This window comes from Chamaea fasciata, unplaced genomic scaffold, assembly GCF_029207755.1.
Source record: "Chamaea fasciata isolate MVZ Bird 193981 ecotype frontalis unplaced genomic scaffold, bChaFas1.0.hap1 SCAF_3, whole genome shotgun sequence".
NCBI classification, from domain to species: Eukaryota; Metazoa; Chordata; class Aves; order Passeriformes; family Sylviidae; genus Chamaea; species Chamaea fasciata.
Genome location: NW_027094088.1, coordinates 1,304,001 through 1,323,378, shown reverse-complemented (window position 1 = coordinate 1,323,378; position 19,378 = coordinate 1,304,001). Strand labels below are relative to the sequence as shown.

General features: G+C 45.9%; 1 protein-coding gene across 1 annotated transcript; it reads right to left on the bottom strand.

Moving 5' to 3' along the window:
• Positions 1 to 3,102: 3,102 nt before the first annotated feature.
• MRPS5 (mitochondrial ribosomal protein S5) lies at positions 3,103 to 18,927 on the bottom strand. Its single transcript, XM_066177674.1, has 11 exons — positions 18,827 to 18,927; positions 17,154 to 17,291; positions 13,713 to 13,838; positions 13,145 to 13,378; positions 10,738 to 10,772; positions 5,989 to 6,079; positions 5,323 to 5,369; positions 4,923 to 4,980; positions 4,523 to 4,585; positions 4,275 to 4,411; positions 3,103 to 3,630 (listed from the first exon to the last, which is right to left on the bottom strand). Exons 1-11 carry the CDS (start codon positions 18,894 to 18,896, stop codon positions 3,406 to 3,408), a joined length of 1,224 nt encoding a protein of 407 aa, XP_066033771.1. The 5' UTR covers positions 18,897 to 18,927; the 3' UTR covers positions 3,103 to 3,405.
• Positions 18,928 to 19,378: the final 451 nt, after the last annotated feature.

Sequence of the window (19,378 nt, the reverse complement as noted above, 5' to 3'; positions counted from 1 at the left end):
GCTCTGCAGCCTGACAGGGCAGGGTTGAGTGAGTGGCTGTGTGGAGCTCAGCTGCCAGCCGGGGTTAAACCACGGCAACGAATGAATTGAAATGGGGTTCAGACCCAGGAAGGGATGTTTTCAACAGTTTAGAGGTGCCTGAAAAATAGCGCTGTCAAATTATCTCTTCCAGCTTGTGGAGCAAAGAAATGCTTCCCTTTTGAGTCTGAAGTTCCTAGATAACAAGAAGGACTAGAGGACGAGAAGGAAATAAAAGTTGACTTGGAGGCTCCTCTGTTGCTTCATATCCAGGCAAACTTTTGACCTGTGACCATGGGTTTGGCTTGAAGGTTTTTAATTGCAAACCAAGGAAAACATTTGTGGTGTTTTTTTTGGTTGTTTTTTTTTCCCCTCGCTGAAAACCAGCCTGACCCGTTTCGCTTGTGTTACTGTGACAACAGAGAACTGCTTACAACAGAGGTGGAAAAGAGAAAATCCCTTTTCAGAGCAGGGAGGGAACTCAAAGCCACTTTGGACAATGGCACAGGGCTCTGAAGTTCAACATCCACCTGCTGAGGCAAGCTGAAACTGATTTCCTCATCCCATCACCGCGGGGTGTGCGTGGCGGCGTTGCTGCCAGCTCCTCTCAGCGCCCCTGGATGTGACGCTGGAACACAAGGATGGGTTTCTGCTGGCATGTGCTGACAAAGGGACCTGCAGCCCTGCCCTGGGCCTTGGGATGAGCTGTCCCTGTCCCTCCCGCGCCCAGCAGTGCCGCCTGTCCCCTCACACCCGGCCCTTGCGGCCGTCACAGTTACAGCCACGGCTTGGCACGGCCCCAGTCTCATTCCTTCTGCTTCGCCCTTTGCTTTCCCCTGGCACAGCCCACACCAGTTCACACCAGTCTGCACCAGTGCCCCTCTCTGTGTCCTTCTGTCCCCAGCCAGGCTGTTTGCTGAGTGCCTGCCCCACAGCATCGGCCCACAGCAGCTTTTCCCTGGGGAGGGCTGGGCACAGGGAAGGGACCCCCCAGCAGAGGGTCAGGAATGAGCTCCCAGGGAATGGAGCTGGAGCTCTGATCCCCTCCTGGGGTCAGGAACGAGCTCCCAGGGAATGGAGCTGGAGCTCTGATCCCCTCCTGGGGTCAGGAATGGGCTCCCAGGGAATGGAGCTGGAGCTCTGATCCCCTCCTGGGGTCAGGAATGGGCTCCCAGGGAATGGAGCTGGAGCTCTGATCCCCTCCTGGGGTCAGGAATGGGCTCCCAGGGAATGGAGCTGGAGCTCTGATCCCCTCCTGGGGTCAGGAACGAGCTCCCAGGGGATGGAGCTGGAGCTCTGATCCCCTCCTGGGGTCAGGAACGAGCTCCCAGGGAATGGAGCTGGAGCTCTGATCCTCTCCTGGGGTCAGGAATGGGCTCCCAGGGAATGGAGCTGGAGCTCTGATCCCCTCCTGGGGTCAGGAACGAGCTCCCAGGGAATGGAGCTGGAGCTCTGATCCCCTCCTGGGGTCAGGAATGGGCTCCCAGGGAATGGAGCTGGAGCTCTGATCCCCTCCTGGGGTCAGGAACGAGCTCCCAGGGAATGGAGCTGGAGCTCTGATCCCCTCCTGGGGTCAGGAATGGGCTCCCAGGGAATGGAGCTGGAGCTCTGATCCTCTCCTGGGGTCAGGAATGGACTCCCAGCCCTTCCTGAAGGGAAAGATGCTGCCCGGAGCTCAGAGCATCTCCCAGGACCTACAGCCCACGCGTGCAGCACATCTCTTTTCCACAGAGAGCCCTGAAGGCAGCCCCGAGCCGAGGATTTGCTGTGGCTCTGCAGGAAACACTGAGCACGATGGACAAAGCCTTTTCCCTTGGGGACACTTCCATGGGGCCAGTGGGACACTGCCAGGGCTCCACGGGGTGTGGGAACGCTGGCCTTGCAGGGTGTTGAACACAGAGCTGCTCCCCAAATGTGGGGCTGCTCCATCCCTTGGCTCCGGAATTCCCAGATCCCTCCATCGCTGGGATTCCCCTGCAGAAGGAACTGGAGGGAGCAGCCCATTTAAAAAGCCACAGACGAGGCTCTTTTGTTTCCCCCAGAGCATTTACAAGTCCCACTCACGGCGCTGAAACACTGGGCCCGTTGTGCAGCCACCACCAGCTTTCACCCGGCTGTGCAAGCGGAATTCTCCTCCCTGCTCTTCTCCAGCTTCCTCAGCAGGACAGGGAGGGCTGCAGGCTCCAGAGCGCAGCAATTACATGCCAGTTAAACCAACCCGTGCCCTGGAAGGCAGGCAAAGCCCCAGCTCCTGTTAAAGCCAAGACTGCAGACACACTCATTAACTCTGCCCCGATTGTAATCTCGGCCGCTCTTGCTTCGCCGAGTGGTTTAACCACCGTGTGTTAACAGTTCCCCAAATATTTGCATGTTGGATCCCTTGCCTCCAGCAATGCGGTGAGTGAGGAGAACGTCCATCTTCTCCTGGACTGCAGGAGCGGAGTTTGGTTTTTAAGAGAAAATTGCGGCCGGCTCCGTGGAGGAAAATGCAGGGATTCCTCATTTCACAGCCAGAGCTAACCCTGTTCCTGTGGGAACAGGAGAGCCACGAAGGATTTATTTTATGTCGGGACCTAAGCTCAGAGATGCCAGCTGAGTGCCAGCACGGCTTGATGTGCTGTTTCAAGAAACTCTGGAGCCTGAACACCTGAACACCCTATTGAAGGTATATTTTGAGCTGGAAAACAGGGAAAAAAATCCCTTCATCCCACTGGGCAGCAGGCGTGGCCTTGGAATTAGAATTTTCATTGCAAGAGTGAGTTAAAACTCAATTAAATTGAGCCTGCCTGTCTGTATATACACAACTGCTGTCTTCAGAAACCTGCACTGAAATCAGTGCAACGCATTGCTCCTAGAAGTCTTTAACATCACAACTCCAAATGTGAATTCCCAGGCTGGAATTCTGTCCCACACTGACAGAAGAGGTGGCCCAAGCATCTCGTGGCCTTTGGGGAATTGAACCCCTGAGCCTCAGCAGCGACACACAGTGCACACATCAACTCCCCCTGCAGCACTGCCCACACACCAGCACTGGGCAAAAAAAAAAGAAAATAAATAAACAAAAGGACCCAAACAAACCCAAAGTAAACCCACTCTGATGATTCTTTATTGCTTTCACGGTCCTGTATTTCCAACAGTTTTCTTGTGAAAGAAACGCGGGAGCTCTTGATTTACAAACCATCCTCTGGAGCGGACTGAAGGCATGCTTGGAGCCACAGACATTCTCTGAGTGCTCCCACCTGAACATTCCCACCGGGCCAGCTCTCAGGGGAATTTCGGGGAAGCAGCCAGCGCTGCTGGACGGCAGCAGTGCCAGGGCTGGCGCCGCAGAGCTCCTGCTGCCCCGGCCTGTGCTGAGGCAGGCTCTGGGCCGGCTGGCAGGAGCGGTCAGCACGCTGCCCTCCTGACGCTGGCCCAGGGGGATCTCAGCATCCCCTGGGCTTCCTTCACCTCCCTCCACTCCAGCTCGGTGTCTGGAACGTCGGGCTCGGGCTCAGGCTCCTCCCTGACCCTGCCCTGGGGCAGGGCCACCACGATGGGCAGAGGGCCCTGCTCCTCCCGAAATTCCACCACGTAGAGACTCTTCTGGTCTGCCAGCTGCTGGTGAGTCTCCTGGGAATAGCACGGGGAAAACAAAAGCAAAGCAGTGATGCACAGCGTGGCTTCGCTTCAGGGCAAAAGCTACACGGGATGTGGGGCAGGGGGGAAAAAAAAAACCCCAAAGAAATTTCCTAATAAGCAAATATTAGGAGGTGGGGCTGAGAGATTTTAGCCTGCTAGCAAATGCTGACTTTTTCCCCAAGGAGAAATTTGTCAAGAAAGCTTCTTCTCAAAACAACCCTGGCAAACCAACTCTCCTTTCTCAAAACAATCTTTCTGCAGCTGGTGTTTTGCTGTTTCTCTGGTTTAACCAGTGAGATTAGAAAAGTGTCGCTCCTATTCACCAACCGTGTTAAGTCTGTATGGGAACACCTTACAAAAAGCAGTAAAAATTAAACAAGGAAACTTTTTTTTTCTATGCTCTTTGCCTTCTGAAATATTGAATCATATTGAATACTGAAATATTGAATAATGAATAGCTCATCTTTCTCTCGTGTCTGCAACGACAGTTGTGTCAACGAAATGACTCGCCAGGCTGATCTTACTGGGTAAAAAAAACTGCTCAGGAATTCTCCCCTGGGTTGATTTTGTTGCTCCTTGTAAGATGAGTTCATCCGGAGCCTGGAACACGAAGTGTTTGCTGGGAGTGCACCCACCTGGAGGGTCAAGCCTCTGAAGAGAGCCCTGGTGATGTTAATCAAGTTTTTGGACCCGGTGACCTTGGCATACATGTCCTTGATGCCAATGAGCCTGCACATGGTGATAATGGCTCGGTGGCAGTGCAGACCATACCCTGGGGGGGAAAAAAAACCAAACCCACATAAATGAGCACTGTGGGATTATTTGTGAGCACACAACACACTCAGAAGAGAGAGCCGAGAGCTCTTTAAACTCCTTTAATTACCTTTGTTTTGTTTCTTCATGCGGATTTTTGTCCTTTTGAATTTCACAGAAATGTCGTGGTAAACTGGAGAGGGGGGGAAAAGAAAAGGCATTACAGATGAATTCCTCTTCCTAGAAAACCTTGAGCTAGTACCTTTCTGAAACACCCTGCATTAAGCATCCACATTTTCAGCACAGAACTATGGAATTGTTTGGGTTGGAAGGGATCTTTTAAAGGTCCAAGCCCTCCACAATGAGCAGGGAAACCTTCAACTAGACCAGGCTGTCAAGAATTGTAATCCAATACATCAGAGATCAGAAAAACTTAATATTTAACTTTTTTTTTTAATGCTTTGCAAGTAGCTGCAACCAGTCCTTGCTGGCATGTCCAGTGCTCACACTGGAAGAATAATAATACTCACTTGTGTGGTTCTGATACAGGTCTATGAAGTGTAAGGAGCTGATTGCTTTATTCTTTGCCTGGAGAATAAGAGCACAAAGCATGTTTCTCCTTAAATTCTTCTGCTAAGCATTTGCAATTTACCATTGTTCAGTTAATTAGACATTAAAAAAAAAAAAAAAAGAAAGAGAAGAAACAACTTAGGAGAGCAGATTTGCCACATCTAAACTCCATGGAAATCATCTCCAAGGATCATCTTAAATGATTTCTAACCTAAATCTTTATCAAGACAGACAGACACATGCACTTATTTCTTGGCAAAGACTACAAATTATACCGATTATTGGGAAATAATAAGAGTAGGTATGAATTAATTGTAATTGCCATCGAGCAAAGAAAATAAAAAAATTCAACCAACATACCTTCCTCAAAGCGTTTGTCCTGTCCCCTGCCTTCCCTAGTGCAAAACCTGCAAGACAGAGAGAGGCCTTTCATTGCTGAGACACAGAGAAGTGGGGAAAAATCCCAAAGAACTTCACAGCCACGTTCAGCATTTCCATTTAAATTTCCTTTCCACTGCACAGATCATCCTCAGAAAGTGGCTCGGAGCAAATCACAAACAGTTCAGGGGTTATGAACACCTAACAGCTGGATGACAACTGCTTGCGGTCAAAGGGGGGAAAAAAAAAATCAGGCTTAAGCTCTTTTTGTGTGTTTGAAACTTTGTTTTAAATAACTGAGTAGTGGTGACTGCTTCAGACAAAAGAAAGGGTCCACTCTGTTTAAAAATAAAGAAGGGAGTGAAGAAAAAATCCCTGGGACACCTTCAGTTCCATCATTTAGGACATCTGGATCACAGTGACAACACGAAGAAGCTTTCCAAAGAACAGACAGGAAGTTTATCCAGAGTTTTTTCCTCTCTTTATAGATTTTCCTCCACTCCCAAGTGTGAGCTGGAGGAGCACATAGGAGGCCTTGAATCTTTCACATCGGCAAAGCCCAGCAAAACTCTGCCTGACCATGAACCTTTTAAAGCTCCCACAAAACAGCAGCAGGTGTCACCTTGTCCAGACGATAAACTCATTTACCTGCAGCCCCTTTGCCGTTCCCAACAGCCACCAAGGCACGCACGGATTTCTTCCTGCCTTCCTTTGCCTTCATGCAGAACACATTTCTCACCTGAAGAAAAAAACAACAGCACAGGGCTCCTTGTTATTGCAGACAGTCCAGATGGGTTGGGGGGTTGTTGGTTTTTTAGGAAAAAAAGAAGGAGGAGAAAAAAAAAAAAAAAAGGAAATAATACCAATACTGAGAAAATGACATCAATATTGAAGTGCCCCCCTCATATTTTAGAGGCACTCTCAGAAATTGCTCAAGGCCTGTTGCTGCTTTACAGGAATTAAAACTTAGGATTGAAATCTACCTGCCTGCTGCAGGGTCACTGCAGAGATCCCATCTGAGAGCGGGGAAGGTCAGAATGTTCCATGATTCTACAGAAGTCACTGCTTTAGAGCCCTTACACCTTACAGAGTCTACCACATCCCAAAGTGGACAAGGGACAGATCAAGGGAGGAGGGAAAGCCTGTTCTGGGAACAGGGAGGGGACAACCTGACCCGGAGAATGCAGAATATCCCCAAAGGTCACTAAAGTGATCAGATAAGGAGAACAGACTGGTTACATGTCAGCCCAAACCAGCCCTGGACTGCTGGGGTTCAGAATTCCTTCAGCTTTTGTCCTTTGGGGGAACTTGGCTCCTTTTGGTGTGAAAACCACCCCTCTGAGGCTACCCCTGACACCACACAGGAATTCAGGGTGTGCTGTACCCTGAAACCCAGCCGAGAGACAGCCCAGCAGTGATGCAGATTCATGATGCAGAACTGCAAATAATCAAACTGCAGAAATAAGTTTGTATTGGTGGCTTTCGGTGTGCCAGCGCTGAAAACACAGCACCCCTGTTAGAGTAAAAACAGAAATAAATCACACAGCTCAACTGTGCGTGCCTTGGCTTCTTGGGTGAGAGAACCCAAATTTGGGGCAACAATCTGAGATCCTTTATCCATCTGTTCCAGCTCTTGCTTTTGTTTATATATTGAACTAAATGTTCGTTTAAATATAGACATACAGTTTACATGCTGTCTGTAATACATTAATTACATATAAAATGTAAAATAAAAATCCTTTTCCCGTATGTAATTCTTCAGCTATTCAGGTTATAATGTGATACATCTGAAAGCAGATTATTAGAAAATACCTGGTCATGGCTTGAACATTCTTCCTAAAATTCACCATTAGAAATCCAAACAAACAAACAAACAAAGCAACCCAAAACCAACAAATCCCCCCCAAAAATTCCAGTGCCTTCGCTAAGTACAGATTATGGTCAGGGTTTCCAAAATTCCACCTTGCTTTCATTAAAATAAACATGCCATTTAATTCAATATTTAATAATACTGAATTAATTTAATAATATTGAACTGATTCGCGTAATATTTAATTAATGCCCACACATCCTGGGGAGCACCTGGAAGGAACACCAGCCTTGCCAATTGCTTATTCCAAGCTGTTTTTCCTTCTTCAAACTCACCGCTGACGAGCAAGCTAAAAACTCCACGCCCCATCAGATGAAAGTGCCTGTGGAAAAGGGCTGTTTAAAGAAAATGCGGGATAATAATGGGAGAAAAGAGAGCGAGGCAGAGTCATCTCCCCAGCAGCATCAAGGGAATGCTATTTTTGTTTTATCTTCTGTTGCCAGTCTCAGGAGGCACCTGGACAAAAATAGAGCCAGCACAGAGTCAAAAATAAAGGATGTGCTGTTTGTAGAAAACCACTCATGGATTATTCCTCTCCCTGTCCAGGATGTGGCAATAAAGACACACTCAAGGAGCTCCTGTGCCACTCTTAAACCAGCACAGCCTCTGAAAAGCGACTGAAACCAAGACGCAGCCAGCCCTGCCATCAGCTTGCCGCTCAAACTGGACTGGTTTCGAAACTCTGAAAGCAGAGGCTCAACCTAAACCACAGCGCACCTCAAATGAACTGCCCAAATCAACTAAATTGTCTCCTTGTACCCACCACCCAGTGGGGAAATTCTGAAAACTCCGCTTTCTTCCTAGAACTGAACCTCCGAACCAAAACGAAACCACCTCCAAGGTTTATTAAGAGAAGTTTATTAATTGCACGTTTATCAGTGTGGAAGTGAGTTACCCTCAAAGGCAGGCTGCTAAAGGTTCGGATGCCTTCAGCTGTTGGTTAGAAGAAGGGTCAAAATCCAGCACTGCCTTGGAGGGTTTGTTCCCGTGAAAGCCACATGAATGACTGGCCAGCCTGAATGCCCTTGATTGGGAATTTCTAGAAATTTTAATTCAGATATAAAACAGAATTTGTCCTTTCTAGAAATCCTATTTTAGTCTTGATTTCTAGGAGCCTGCCACCTCTGGGGCAAACTCCTGGCACTGCCACACTTCTGCTGCTGTTGTGCAGAGAAGTGTCTGCACAGGCTGAGCCCCTCTTGGGATAAAAGCCTCTGGTCCCAGCACTTCTCCCAGTACTCCAAATTTTAGCTCTTGATGGGATAAAATGAGAGCAGGGCGCAGTGCTGAAAGAAAAAGCACTTCTGACAGGGTCTGAGTTGGACACTCAAACACAAACCTCCGAGTGCTTTTGTTTATTTAAAACATTATTCAAATGCTTAATACTGAACATTTATATAAAACATTGGGTCTGCTAGTACCATACCCAAAACCAGAGGTGCTCTGACACTGCAAAGGTTGCTCTGAGCCTCCTAAAATGGGTCACAAAATTCTCCAAGCTGCCCTCACCAGAAACAGGCAACGGGAACAAAAGGAGCACGAACGAATCAGTAAGTGAAAATCAGAGTTTGCACAGCTGGCAGGAGGCAGTTCCAGTGCTGGACAAAACCCCTTTAAGGTCTGTCTTTTGCAAAGGGCATTATTTGTAATTTTATCTCCTCCTTTAGAAAGTTCTCCACCACTAAGCTCATGTTCTGTGCCTTCAGGCCCTGCTGAGCACAAGGCCTCACTTTCCAATTTTAATTGCGCCACAAGGCAATTACTGTTACAGCACAGGATGCCATGTAGGCTGCTTTTTTTTAATTTTATTTTTTGCCACGTTACCATGTTCACTTTGGAGAAAAATTAGAGAAAAACCTCGTCTGAGGGATGATGACACATGAAATGAAGCCTCCCAGTGAAAACAGCAATGGATTTTAATGAGCACTGTGATTGTGTTTTGTTGGACACCAGTTAAGCATTACCATCAGCTCTGTTGAAAGAGGTTGTTCTTATCTCTAACACAGGAGCAGGAAATGCGCCTTAAGCTAGCAGGGAAAGTAAGAAACAGTTAACCCAAGTCCTCTGTGACAACTTTAGTTCTAGCTGACATGAAAATCTGAAAGTCTACACTCCATTTTTCAGCCAGGAGAAATCAAATTACAGCTTTTTCTGTTCCTGCATTATAAGAAAACACTGTAATAAGCAACTTCTCTCTTCTTTCAGCAAAGCAGCACAGCCCTTTCAGTGGCACAATCACAGCAGAAAGGGTTTATTATATCTTTGTTCATCAGGCAGCCCTTTAAAAATGCCTCTGAGGTTCTTGCTGTGAAGCACAACCTCCCAGCAAACATTATTTTAATCACAACTTTCCCAGCAAACATCATTTTCATCTCCTCGTACTGTTGTGGAGGAAAAGATAATGGAAAACACATCCAGAAATAGCAGCATGCCTCTCACCTATTTAAGCCAGGAATGCTAAAATGATCCATTTACTTCCAAACTCCTGCTTGTTATCAGGAAATTGTAAGACTCAATTATCCTCAGCTCGCTGCTGATTTTGAATTTTTGCTGCCATTTTTTTTTTCTGCAAAAAGCATTCCACTTTCTCAGTGCTCATCTGCGGCAATCTCGTGCAACAGCAGAGCCCCAGCCTGCTTCTAAAATCTTTTTTATTACTCAAATATCATCAAGCCTTGGGACAGAACTCTGTAGCCCATGGAACCAAGTGCAGAGCCACTCAGCTCTGCTGTTTGTAAATAATTCTGCCAGCACAGAAGGGCAAAGTCCCCCCCTGCAGCATCTGTGACAGGGCACAGCAGCACAACAACACTCTCCGCTGTTTTTAAAAAGCACCAAAGGCAGACATTCCACACACTCCCAACCCATTCCAGTATTCCGATTCCCATTTGCAGGTCATTCTTTCTGTCTGAATTTACCTTGCTTCTTGTTTACATCCACTGCTTTTTTAATCCTTTTCACAGCAGACATCTAAAACAGTTTACATCTTTCCCCTCCGCAGGATTTAAAAGAAATAAAATAAAATAAAACACAGAAACCAACTCGTGACTTTTCGTTGAGATTACAACACAGCACCACTGTTTTCCGTGTCTCGGGAGATAATAAATCCCACCGCCACAAGGAAAGATTGGGATTTCTCAAGAATTCCAACTGATGGTCATCTCGGCAAAAAGCAGGAAGGTAATCAAGGACAAGGAGAGCCATTTGCACATTTCTCAGATGCTTTTCTGCAGTAGAGCTGTCAGGCAGCTCAGCTCCTGACTTGCCTGACTGTTCTTTTAACTTTCAGCCAAGGAGCTGCTGTGATTCAGGCTGTTTTGTCAGGAAATTGTTTCTCTCTGGATTGAGGAGACAAAGCAATCCACTTTCTCCCAGGTTGTGCTTGAAGGTGTGGTGCAGAAAACAGAACACCAAACTAATTCCTATTCTTGCAATACTGACTTAGCAAAGAGTTATTAAATAATGGCAGGGTCAACATGAAGCAGTGATAATCCTTCCAAGTCCCTGGGGAGGTCTGCAATGCTTACCTCGATGACTCTTGTTTCAAAATCTTCATAGGTTTCTGTGGGGAGAAAAGTTTCTGTGAGATTTCCTTGTGGTAGCTGTCTGTCAGCACAACCCCCCCCAAAACTTAAGAAGCTTCCAGTTTCTCTGGAGCTCTAGTTTATAAAGCAGTCTCAGCAAGGAGTAGAAAAGGTAAGGTAAGAATAATCTGAAGCAGCAGTGTAAGCTGCCTTCTTCCCTAAACACTGCTCCAAAGCTGCAAATAAACCTCGAATTCCATTTATACGGAGTAAATCATTAAAACCCCCAGATGGGTCACTTCCATTGTGGCTAAAGTATTATCCAGTATTTTTCAGAATTTTCTGAAGGTTTTACCCATACAATGAAGAGGGATTCAAAGAAATTTGGGGGTTGGACTGGATGACCTGTAAAAAGTCTCTTCCACCTCAACCTTTTCTGTGATTCTATAAAACTGCAAGTAGTTTTTTTATCCACGCTTTTGTGAAATTCCAGAAAGGGGAGCATGAAAAAAACCCAATACGTAACCATTTCAAATAACCAGGATCCTTACGACCTCTTGCTTTTCCAGCTTGAGCATTCCAGTGTCACACAGAAAACCTTTATTTGGTGCAGTTATACCGAGATTCTGGAGGAAAGCTTAAAAAGTGTAGAACTGGGGCCTCAGTCCTGCACCAAACATTGGTTTTTTGTTATTTACACAACCTCCAAGATGTTTATAAACATGTTTCTGGGCAGTTTAGAGATCTGGCAGTCTGCACCAAGCTCACTCTAAGGCTGTGAATCCCAGCAGGCACTCTCTGCTCCCTCTGAAGCTCTTCAGCTGCTGAAGAAACACTTGGGAGAGAAGTAATTTGATTTTTAAGTGGCAAATTCTGTCCTTTCTCTACTCCTAGCTGGCACAGCAAGCGACAACCAGGGAACCCAGCCACGCCACAGCCTCAGGCCAGAAGGATTCACTGGGTTTGGCAGCTGCAGGTCTGCTCTTCCCATCACCTTGCCTTTGCTTTGCACGCAGTGAATGCCCCAGTTCCCCTGCAAAATCATTAATCCTCAGAACAAAAAGCTGCTGGAAGAACTGTGGGGGCCCTGAAGATCCCTGACATTTTCAGCAGATTGGAAGGAAATCAGCGCATGCTAACCAGAAACTGCTTTTTGCTCCAGCACATTTCTCACACAGGCTGACAGCTTCACTCTCCCATTTTGACTGCAGTGCCCTTTCCTCTTTTTTTTTTTTGGCAGAACCTGATCTGACTAGAGCAGGCTCCACACAGCCAACTTTAAATGCAAGTATTCCACATCTGCAGTACCAGCCAAATGCAAAAAAAAAAACCCACCAAAAAAACCCCAAGGAAAACACCAGAAGGTAAAGTTCACAAATGCATAAACACTGTTTACAACAGCTGCCACTTCCTTTAGTTAAAACCCAAAAGTTTTAGTTATAAACTCAACAGAGCCCTGCGTTCACAGTGTGGAACCATGGAACTTTTCTGCACTTGCTCCACCACTGATTTAGGGGGAATCTGGAGCAACCAACCCCTCAAATCTCCCATTTTCACACTGCCAGATGCAGTGACAGCCAGCCAAGTCCGTCGTCACATCACTGCCTTCCAGGGAATATTTGCTTTTAGGGTAACAAAACGAAATGCAAACAGTGCTAGAAAATACCAGAGCTGTGTTTCTTAGCTCCTCTCACCATAAACATGCACAGAGAGATATCAACAAGCAAAGTTCCACAGTAAAAACTCAGCCCAACAGGAGCTGACAAGTCTTTTTCATGTTTAATTAGTTGAAAAAGATCAGGCTTCTAAATGTTAAAGCTACTCTAGAATCTCTGGTAGTCTACATAACAGCACTGTAAAAAAGTCACCTCTCGGCTGTACATGTAAGAGCTCTAGTTTCACTAGATTGAACTACTTAGGAAGTAAAAAAAAAACTTTTATAGTTATTATGAGAGTTATTTATTGAGTTATTTATTGCAGCTTCTTCTAAAAGCTACGTTCAAATGACACGACCTTTAACCCCGCTTCATTATTTGAACTAGAATTTTAAAAAAGATTGAGTTATCCCACAGAATCCTTCAAGAAGCTCTTTAAAGAAATGACTATACTTCATGCTCAAGACAATTGATGCAGAAGAAACATTTCCATCCTTCCAGACTCCTGTGAAATAACAGAGCATCCTGTAATCCCACAGAAAATCACAGAGTCTGTAACGGAACAGAGCAGTCTGACAGCTACAGGGAATTCAGCAGGGTTTTAACAAATTCCACTGCTGTTAGCAGGACCTGCTGTGCTTTTTTGAACAAAGTACAAACCCAGTTTTCAGCCACAGAAAGAGTCTGGATCTCCCTCTCTCCAAGCCCCCCTGAGAAAGGCTGAGGGAGAGGAAGCAGAAAATTGGTTTCCTTACCTCCATTGGGACCAGGGTCAGGAGGATCCAGGAGGATCCCTCCCCAGCTCTTCCCACTCCATCCTCCCTCTCTCTTGATTTTGATTTTCTTTTTCCTCTCCAGTGTATCTCTCTGCTGAATGATTTCAGTCTGAATTCTCTCTCGCTCTTCTTTTTTTCTCTGGGCAACTTCCTGCACCTTCCCAGTTTGGAGCACAGGGGCATTGAGACCAGGCCAGAGGAAACCAGAACGTCCTGAAAAAAAAAAACCAACAGAGGGAAAATTATGTTTTGCTCCAAGTTAGGATTGCAACTCTGCACTCAGGGAAAAAACAAATGCAACGAAATGGAGAAAATTCTCAGGTATTTTAAATGCATTCTATGATGCAGAATTTATACCCGAAAATGCAAAACCAACTTTAAATAATCATATCAAGGTTTTTTTTTTTGTTTAGAGACAAAAATATCTCGAGCAGTTCTGACATCACAGAGAGGAAAAGAAATTTCACTTATGAAAGCAAGAAAATATATATTATACTACACACAAAACCATCAAGACATGTCCTCAGCTTTGCATTTGTGAATCTACCTTCACCAATCTCCTGGCCTCTATTGAGATTCTTCCTCAGCTTTTTCTTCCTTTTCTTTCCTCTTCCTTTCTTTACTCCCACGCCAGTCTCTGCCAAAGCTCCTTTCCAGAGCTGATCAGCTGTCACTGAAATAAAAAAAAAAACAACAAAAAACCAACAACTTCCTTTAGTTATATTCAAAGTACAGCTTACGCTGGAAACTGCAGCTGAACAAAAAAATAACCCCAGATTTGAAGCCTGCTTGATCTTTGCTTTGGTGGCATTTAAATTGCAGCATTACTGCCCTGCCAAGAAAGGAATTTCCTACCCTGTGCATATGGATGTGGTGCCTCTGCTCCTGATTCCTGCACTGAGAGAGGCACATAGCCAAGTGCAAGGGTTTTTTACATGGTTTTTCAAAGCGGATTTAAAGACAAATACTCCTAACAAGTCACCGGTACAATATTAACTTCCAGGTCGTGAAAAGAAAATCATTCATTAGGAACTGAGAGCAGCAATGCCTTGAAGTGCTTATCCAGGGACACTGAACAACGACATTGAATCCCCCCTAAAAATATCCTGCTCTAAAAGCCACAAAACACAAAAAAGTGAGTTCCCACATGAAGCTGTTTTAGAAATGAGAAGTTCCTTTAACGCAACAATCTGTTCTGAGGGTGAAAAATAAATGCACCTGTAACAACAAGGGATCTGTCCTATGAGAATCAGTAAAGAAAACACGTAAACGATCTGAGGATAGATTTAATAGACAAGTAAAATGATAAAGGTGCTTCCACTTTTCTTTGCAAGGCTGTTTTTAAGCAGGATCTGCAGTTTGGGTGACCTCAGAAAGGGTCATCACAGCTCCAGAGGGGCAGCAACAAGCAGTTAAATGAAAAGAGCAGCTCTGGAGCTGGTAATAGATGCCAAAAAAAGAAATCCTGCACACTTTGAGCTGCACTCCAAATATACACACAATCAGATCACTTAAACTCCAGCAGAGGAAAGGAGCAAAGGTCACAGAGCAAGGACAATGTCCTGCACCAAAGGAGAACATTCGAAGCCAACAGATCCACGAAGAACAGGTCAGGTCAAATCAAGCTTTGGCCTCAAGCACTGCACAAATCCTGCCAAAAAACGAAAACACCACATTTGGTCCCAAAGTGCAGCTCATCTCATCAGTCCACAATAATCCCATCATGTGTCTGGGAAGCAGCTGCATTTAATGGAACACATCAGAAGCCTGCAGGCTGCTGAGTTCTTTACAGGACGGAGGTACCACGCTGATTTTAAGGGGAAGTGACAAGAACGGGACGTGGAAGGGATGGGGCTGTCAGCAGGAAAGATCACAATGACAGACACACAACACAGCACTGGAGAAAAGAAAAATCTGTGGGTGAGAAAGGTCAATGTGACCGGGCAAAGCAAAGCACCAAGGTGATCAGTGAGCGCGCACACAGGCAGGAGAAATGTCCGGAATTCTGCTTCCACACTTGGGGGGATATTCTGCACTGAAGACACCACAGCAGACATGCAGCGCCTTCCAGATTTATGGGCTTAATTTATTTTGCCTTCGTAAAACAGCATGCGCTCCTCAAGAGCTGAAACAGGAGCAGTCATAAAAGCCACCGCACAGTTTTTAGTCTGTTACCCAAAAGCACAGAGCTACTGAACTCGGGGTGGGGGAGAAAGTGTCATCTCCAAGATTTTATTTTATAGACTGGAAAAAGATCCACTAGTGACCTGAGCTGAAAGCGTGCTTTACTCAAGCTCCAACACTAAGTCTGTGTCACTTAATCATTTCACTTAATCAATTAAAGGCATTTGCAATATTCTGGAAAGGATTTGGGGTGGTGTCTTTTTCTACCATCCCTGAATATCAGGAATGAGACAGGTATTTATCAGGTGAGTGTCAGGCCACACCTCAAACCACAAGTATTGAAAGACTGGCTGGAAGCCCCATCAGAAACCAGTACCCTGGATACTCATTAACTAGATACTCATTAACTGAGTACCTGATTAAAATCAGATTTCTTTAGTCTCCTGCAAGGTGAGTTCACAGCTCGCTGAGCATACAGAGAGCGGCAAGTTGAAACACTGAAGGGAGTAAAAGGAGAAGAAATAATCAGTTTTGTAAAACACTTCCTTCAAACACAAGTAACCTTTTCCTAAGGTTTTTGGTGACAAACAGCCTGTGGCAGCACAGCAGCAGAGATACAGACATTAACAGTGACATAATTAAAAGAACTTGGTATAATTAACATGCTTCTTTCTGCTGTCCACTAACACCACCACATTTGTGGCAGCTGTGTGACCTTCAGGAACTCTCTAAGGTCTTTTCAATCATGTTCTCTTCCAAGCTTCAGCCTGGATTACACTCTTTTATTAACAGGTGAAACCTTACCAGGTGTGGTATTTCCTCCCCATTCCTTCTCCAAAGAGATTTGGTAATGAGGGAAAAAAATGGAACAGTGGCACAGGGTTACTTTTAGCATGTGGGATTCCACGGTATGCTCACCAAAATCAGTGTCTTCATCTCAATGTTTTTAACATTGTTTAAAAAACTGCAACAGCTCCAATTATGCGGATTGCATAAAAGCTTTGAACAGGTGGGTGTGCAGATTTGTTGGCAGGAAAAAAAAAAAAAAAGACATCTACAGCCTAATTATTTTTAACCCCCCCCCCAAGGTCAAATGGGAAAGTTTTGGGGCATTTTCCTCAAAATGCAGAAACAAAACTGGCAAAGTAGTAATACAACAAAACCCAAATGCTTTGAAATACAAAACCCTGAGTCTTCTGAGTCTCTGTATCTGCTCAATACATAAAGGAGACACACTTTCTTTTTTCCACCTTGTTAAATAGAGCCAATAGTTTCAGGTAGTTTGCCTAAATACATAAAATTTTACTGAACAACACGGATGCCATCCCAGCAAATATTTTTAATTCAGTCATTTATTTAAGCAGACGTCTGGGAAAGCTCCTGGTAAAACAGGAGCTTGTGAGTATGAACACAAGCCTAATTAAGGAAATAACCTCACCTACAACTCCTAATCACACCGCAATCACTCGTGGTGCTACAGGTTTAATTTCAGATAAACAAAATAACAACAGAGGGTGGCTTCTTATACTTTCTTATCTCCTTGCTGCCTGCCTAAACGAGTTGTTCCTGCAGGTGGCATCCTTAGAAAGCCTTTTCCATGCACGGCCTGCAGGTCACACTGAAGCCTTCCCCAAACCTTTGGAGAACTCTCCACCCTCAAGTACTTGGAATCAGTCAAAATTTGCTGGGTAAGGTGAGCAGCGAGCCCAGCCTGACTGGCTTTATTTATTTATTTTTTTTCCTTCAGCAGATGTAAAGAAAACAAATTTCTTTGCTGGAAGAATTATTCTGTACCCAGAACATTATTTCCCTTCCCCTCTCCTGTCTGTTACAGTGAACAATTTTTATCCAGCCCAGGGCTCACCTGTGTTGAAGAAACTGCTTCTCCTGCACTGCTGCAGTGTGCCAGTCCAGGGGGCAGAGAGGGAGCAGCGTGTCTGGAAATCCCAGGCCAGGCTGGAGTAGGAGCTGCAGCTGCCTGTCCCTGCCACAGGAACAAACCCTGGGGGCAAAGACACACGGGTGTTTAGAGACAGCACTTCTCCTCCCTTAAAACCGCGTTTTCTGGGAAGAAAAACCAGTTATTTCCAAAGGGAATCAGACTTGAGCCTTTTGTCTGGAAGTGCGGAGCAGAACGTGGGAGGGAAAACGTTGCAACAGAAAATGTCACCAGGAGAAGGAGGCAAGAAGCCTTCAGGAGTGATTTTAACAGATTATTAAGAAGTAGCTGCAGCCTTTTCTTTTTCCCGGTTTACCTGGCAAGAAATGGTTTGGGGTTTTTAAAGGATATTCTCGTGATTAGGCTGTGAAAATATTTCCCTTCACTACAGAAACTCCACCAGCCTGTTGGCAAGCCCCTCCAAATGTTCCAGGCGTTAATTACAGTTGGGCATATCACTTCATTATAGATTGCCCTGAGGGTGATGAAAAGAGACCTGAAATTCATTAACTACTTAAAGAAAAGAAAAGCAAGAAAGCTTTTAGAGGGCTGCAGAAGACAGAGATGCTTTCCCTTCCTCCTAAGTATACTTTATAGAAGTGGAAGAATATACATACGTATAAATATAAATGTATAAGGATATATTCTACTTTGTAGAAGTATTTAAGAAGTATATATAACTATATTTTATATAACCTCTGAGGGAAAAGAAACAATACATTTGTATATATTGGGGGAGAAAAAAAAAATAACACATTTGAGTTCTGAAAAGCGACCAAAGAGAGTTAAAAACCCAGAAAATTACAGAAAAAAAAATAAGAGAAAAAACCCCCTTTGGATTCCTATTGAATAAAAATGTTCACAGTGAGGAGAAAGATATAATGAATGGGAAGAAAAGCAGGAATTTGAATTATAAAGCAGACCACGTCGCTTCATCATCCTAAGGCAGATAAATAAGTAAATAAAAAACCAAATAAATGCATAAATAAATAAATAAATAAATAAATAAACACTGAAGCCCCGGAGTGGAGGAGGCACCGTGGCAGATAGATAAATAAACAAACAAACAGATAAATAAACAAATAAATAAACACTGAAACCTCGCAGTGGAGGAGGCATCGGGGCAGATAGATAGACAGATAGATAGATAGATAGATAGAAAACAAACAAACAAACAAGTAAATAAATAAATAAACACTGAAACCCCGAAGTGGAGGAGGCACCGGGGCAGATAGATAGATAGACAGATAGAAAACAAACAAACAAACAAACAAATAAATAAATAAACACTGAAACCCCGAAGTGGAGGAGGCACCGGGGCAGATAGATAGATAGATAAACAAACAAACAAACGCACAAACGCCCGCTGAAAGGCCGGAAAAGCGCACGGGAACGCCTGGATGCGCACAGGCCGTACCAACGCCCGCACGGGGCGATGGCACCGCCGGGCCGGGCGCGCCCCTCAGCGCTCCCCTCGCCCCGCGGGCAATGCCGCCGCCTCCCGCCGGGCCGGCGGTGGCCGCCCTCCCCGCAGACCGTGCCCCGCAGGCCGTGCCCCGCAGGCCGTGCCCCGCCGCCCGTGCCCCGCCGCCCGTCACCTCTCCAGGCGGCCCGCAGCGCCCCGCGGCCGCACGCCCGGCCCGCCGCCGCCACCGCGGCCGCCGCCATGCCGGGCCCCGCGCCCCTCCCGGCCGCCGTACTGCGTGAGGCGGCCCGGCGCTGCCTGATGGCGGAGCGCGGCCGTGCCGAGCGCGGCTGCCAATAAAAACCATGGAAACCGTGAAAACCGCGGCGGAGGGGGAAAAGGCGGCGGCTGCCGCTTTGGTGAAGCCTTTGCTGGCGTTTTTTCCCCCCGGGCCGCCTGCTCCCTGCGCTGTTAACAGCCGCACAGGCGGGCGGTGAACGCCGCGAAGGGAAAGGTCCCGGCAGGTCCCCAGCGCCCGCCGTGCCCGCTGTGGGCTCCGGAGTCTCCCTTTTAGCGAGACTCTTTTAAAGCACTTCTTTTAAAAAACTTCTTTTGAAGTACTTCTCTTAAAGTGCTTTTTAAAGTGCTGCTTTTCCTGGTGTGCCTCAGTTCGAGCTCCGCCCTTGAAGTTGTCAGTGCTTCGTTTCCCCGCTGTTGCAAACACACAATGTAACGTCGGCTCTTC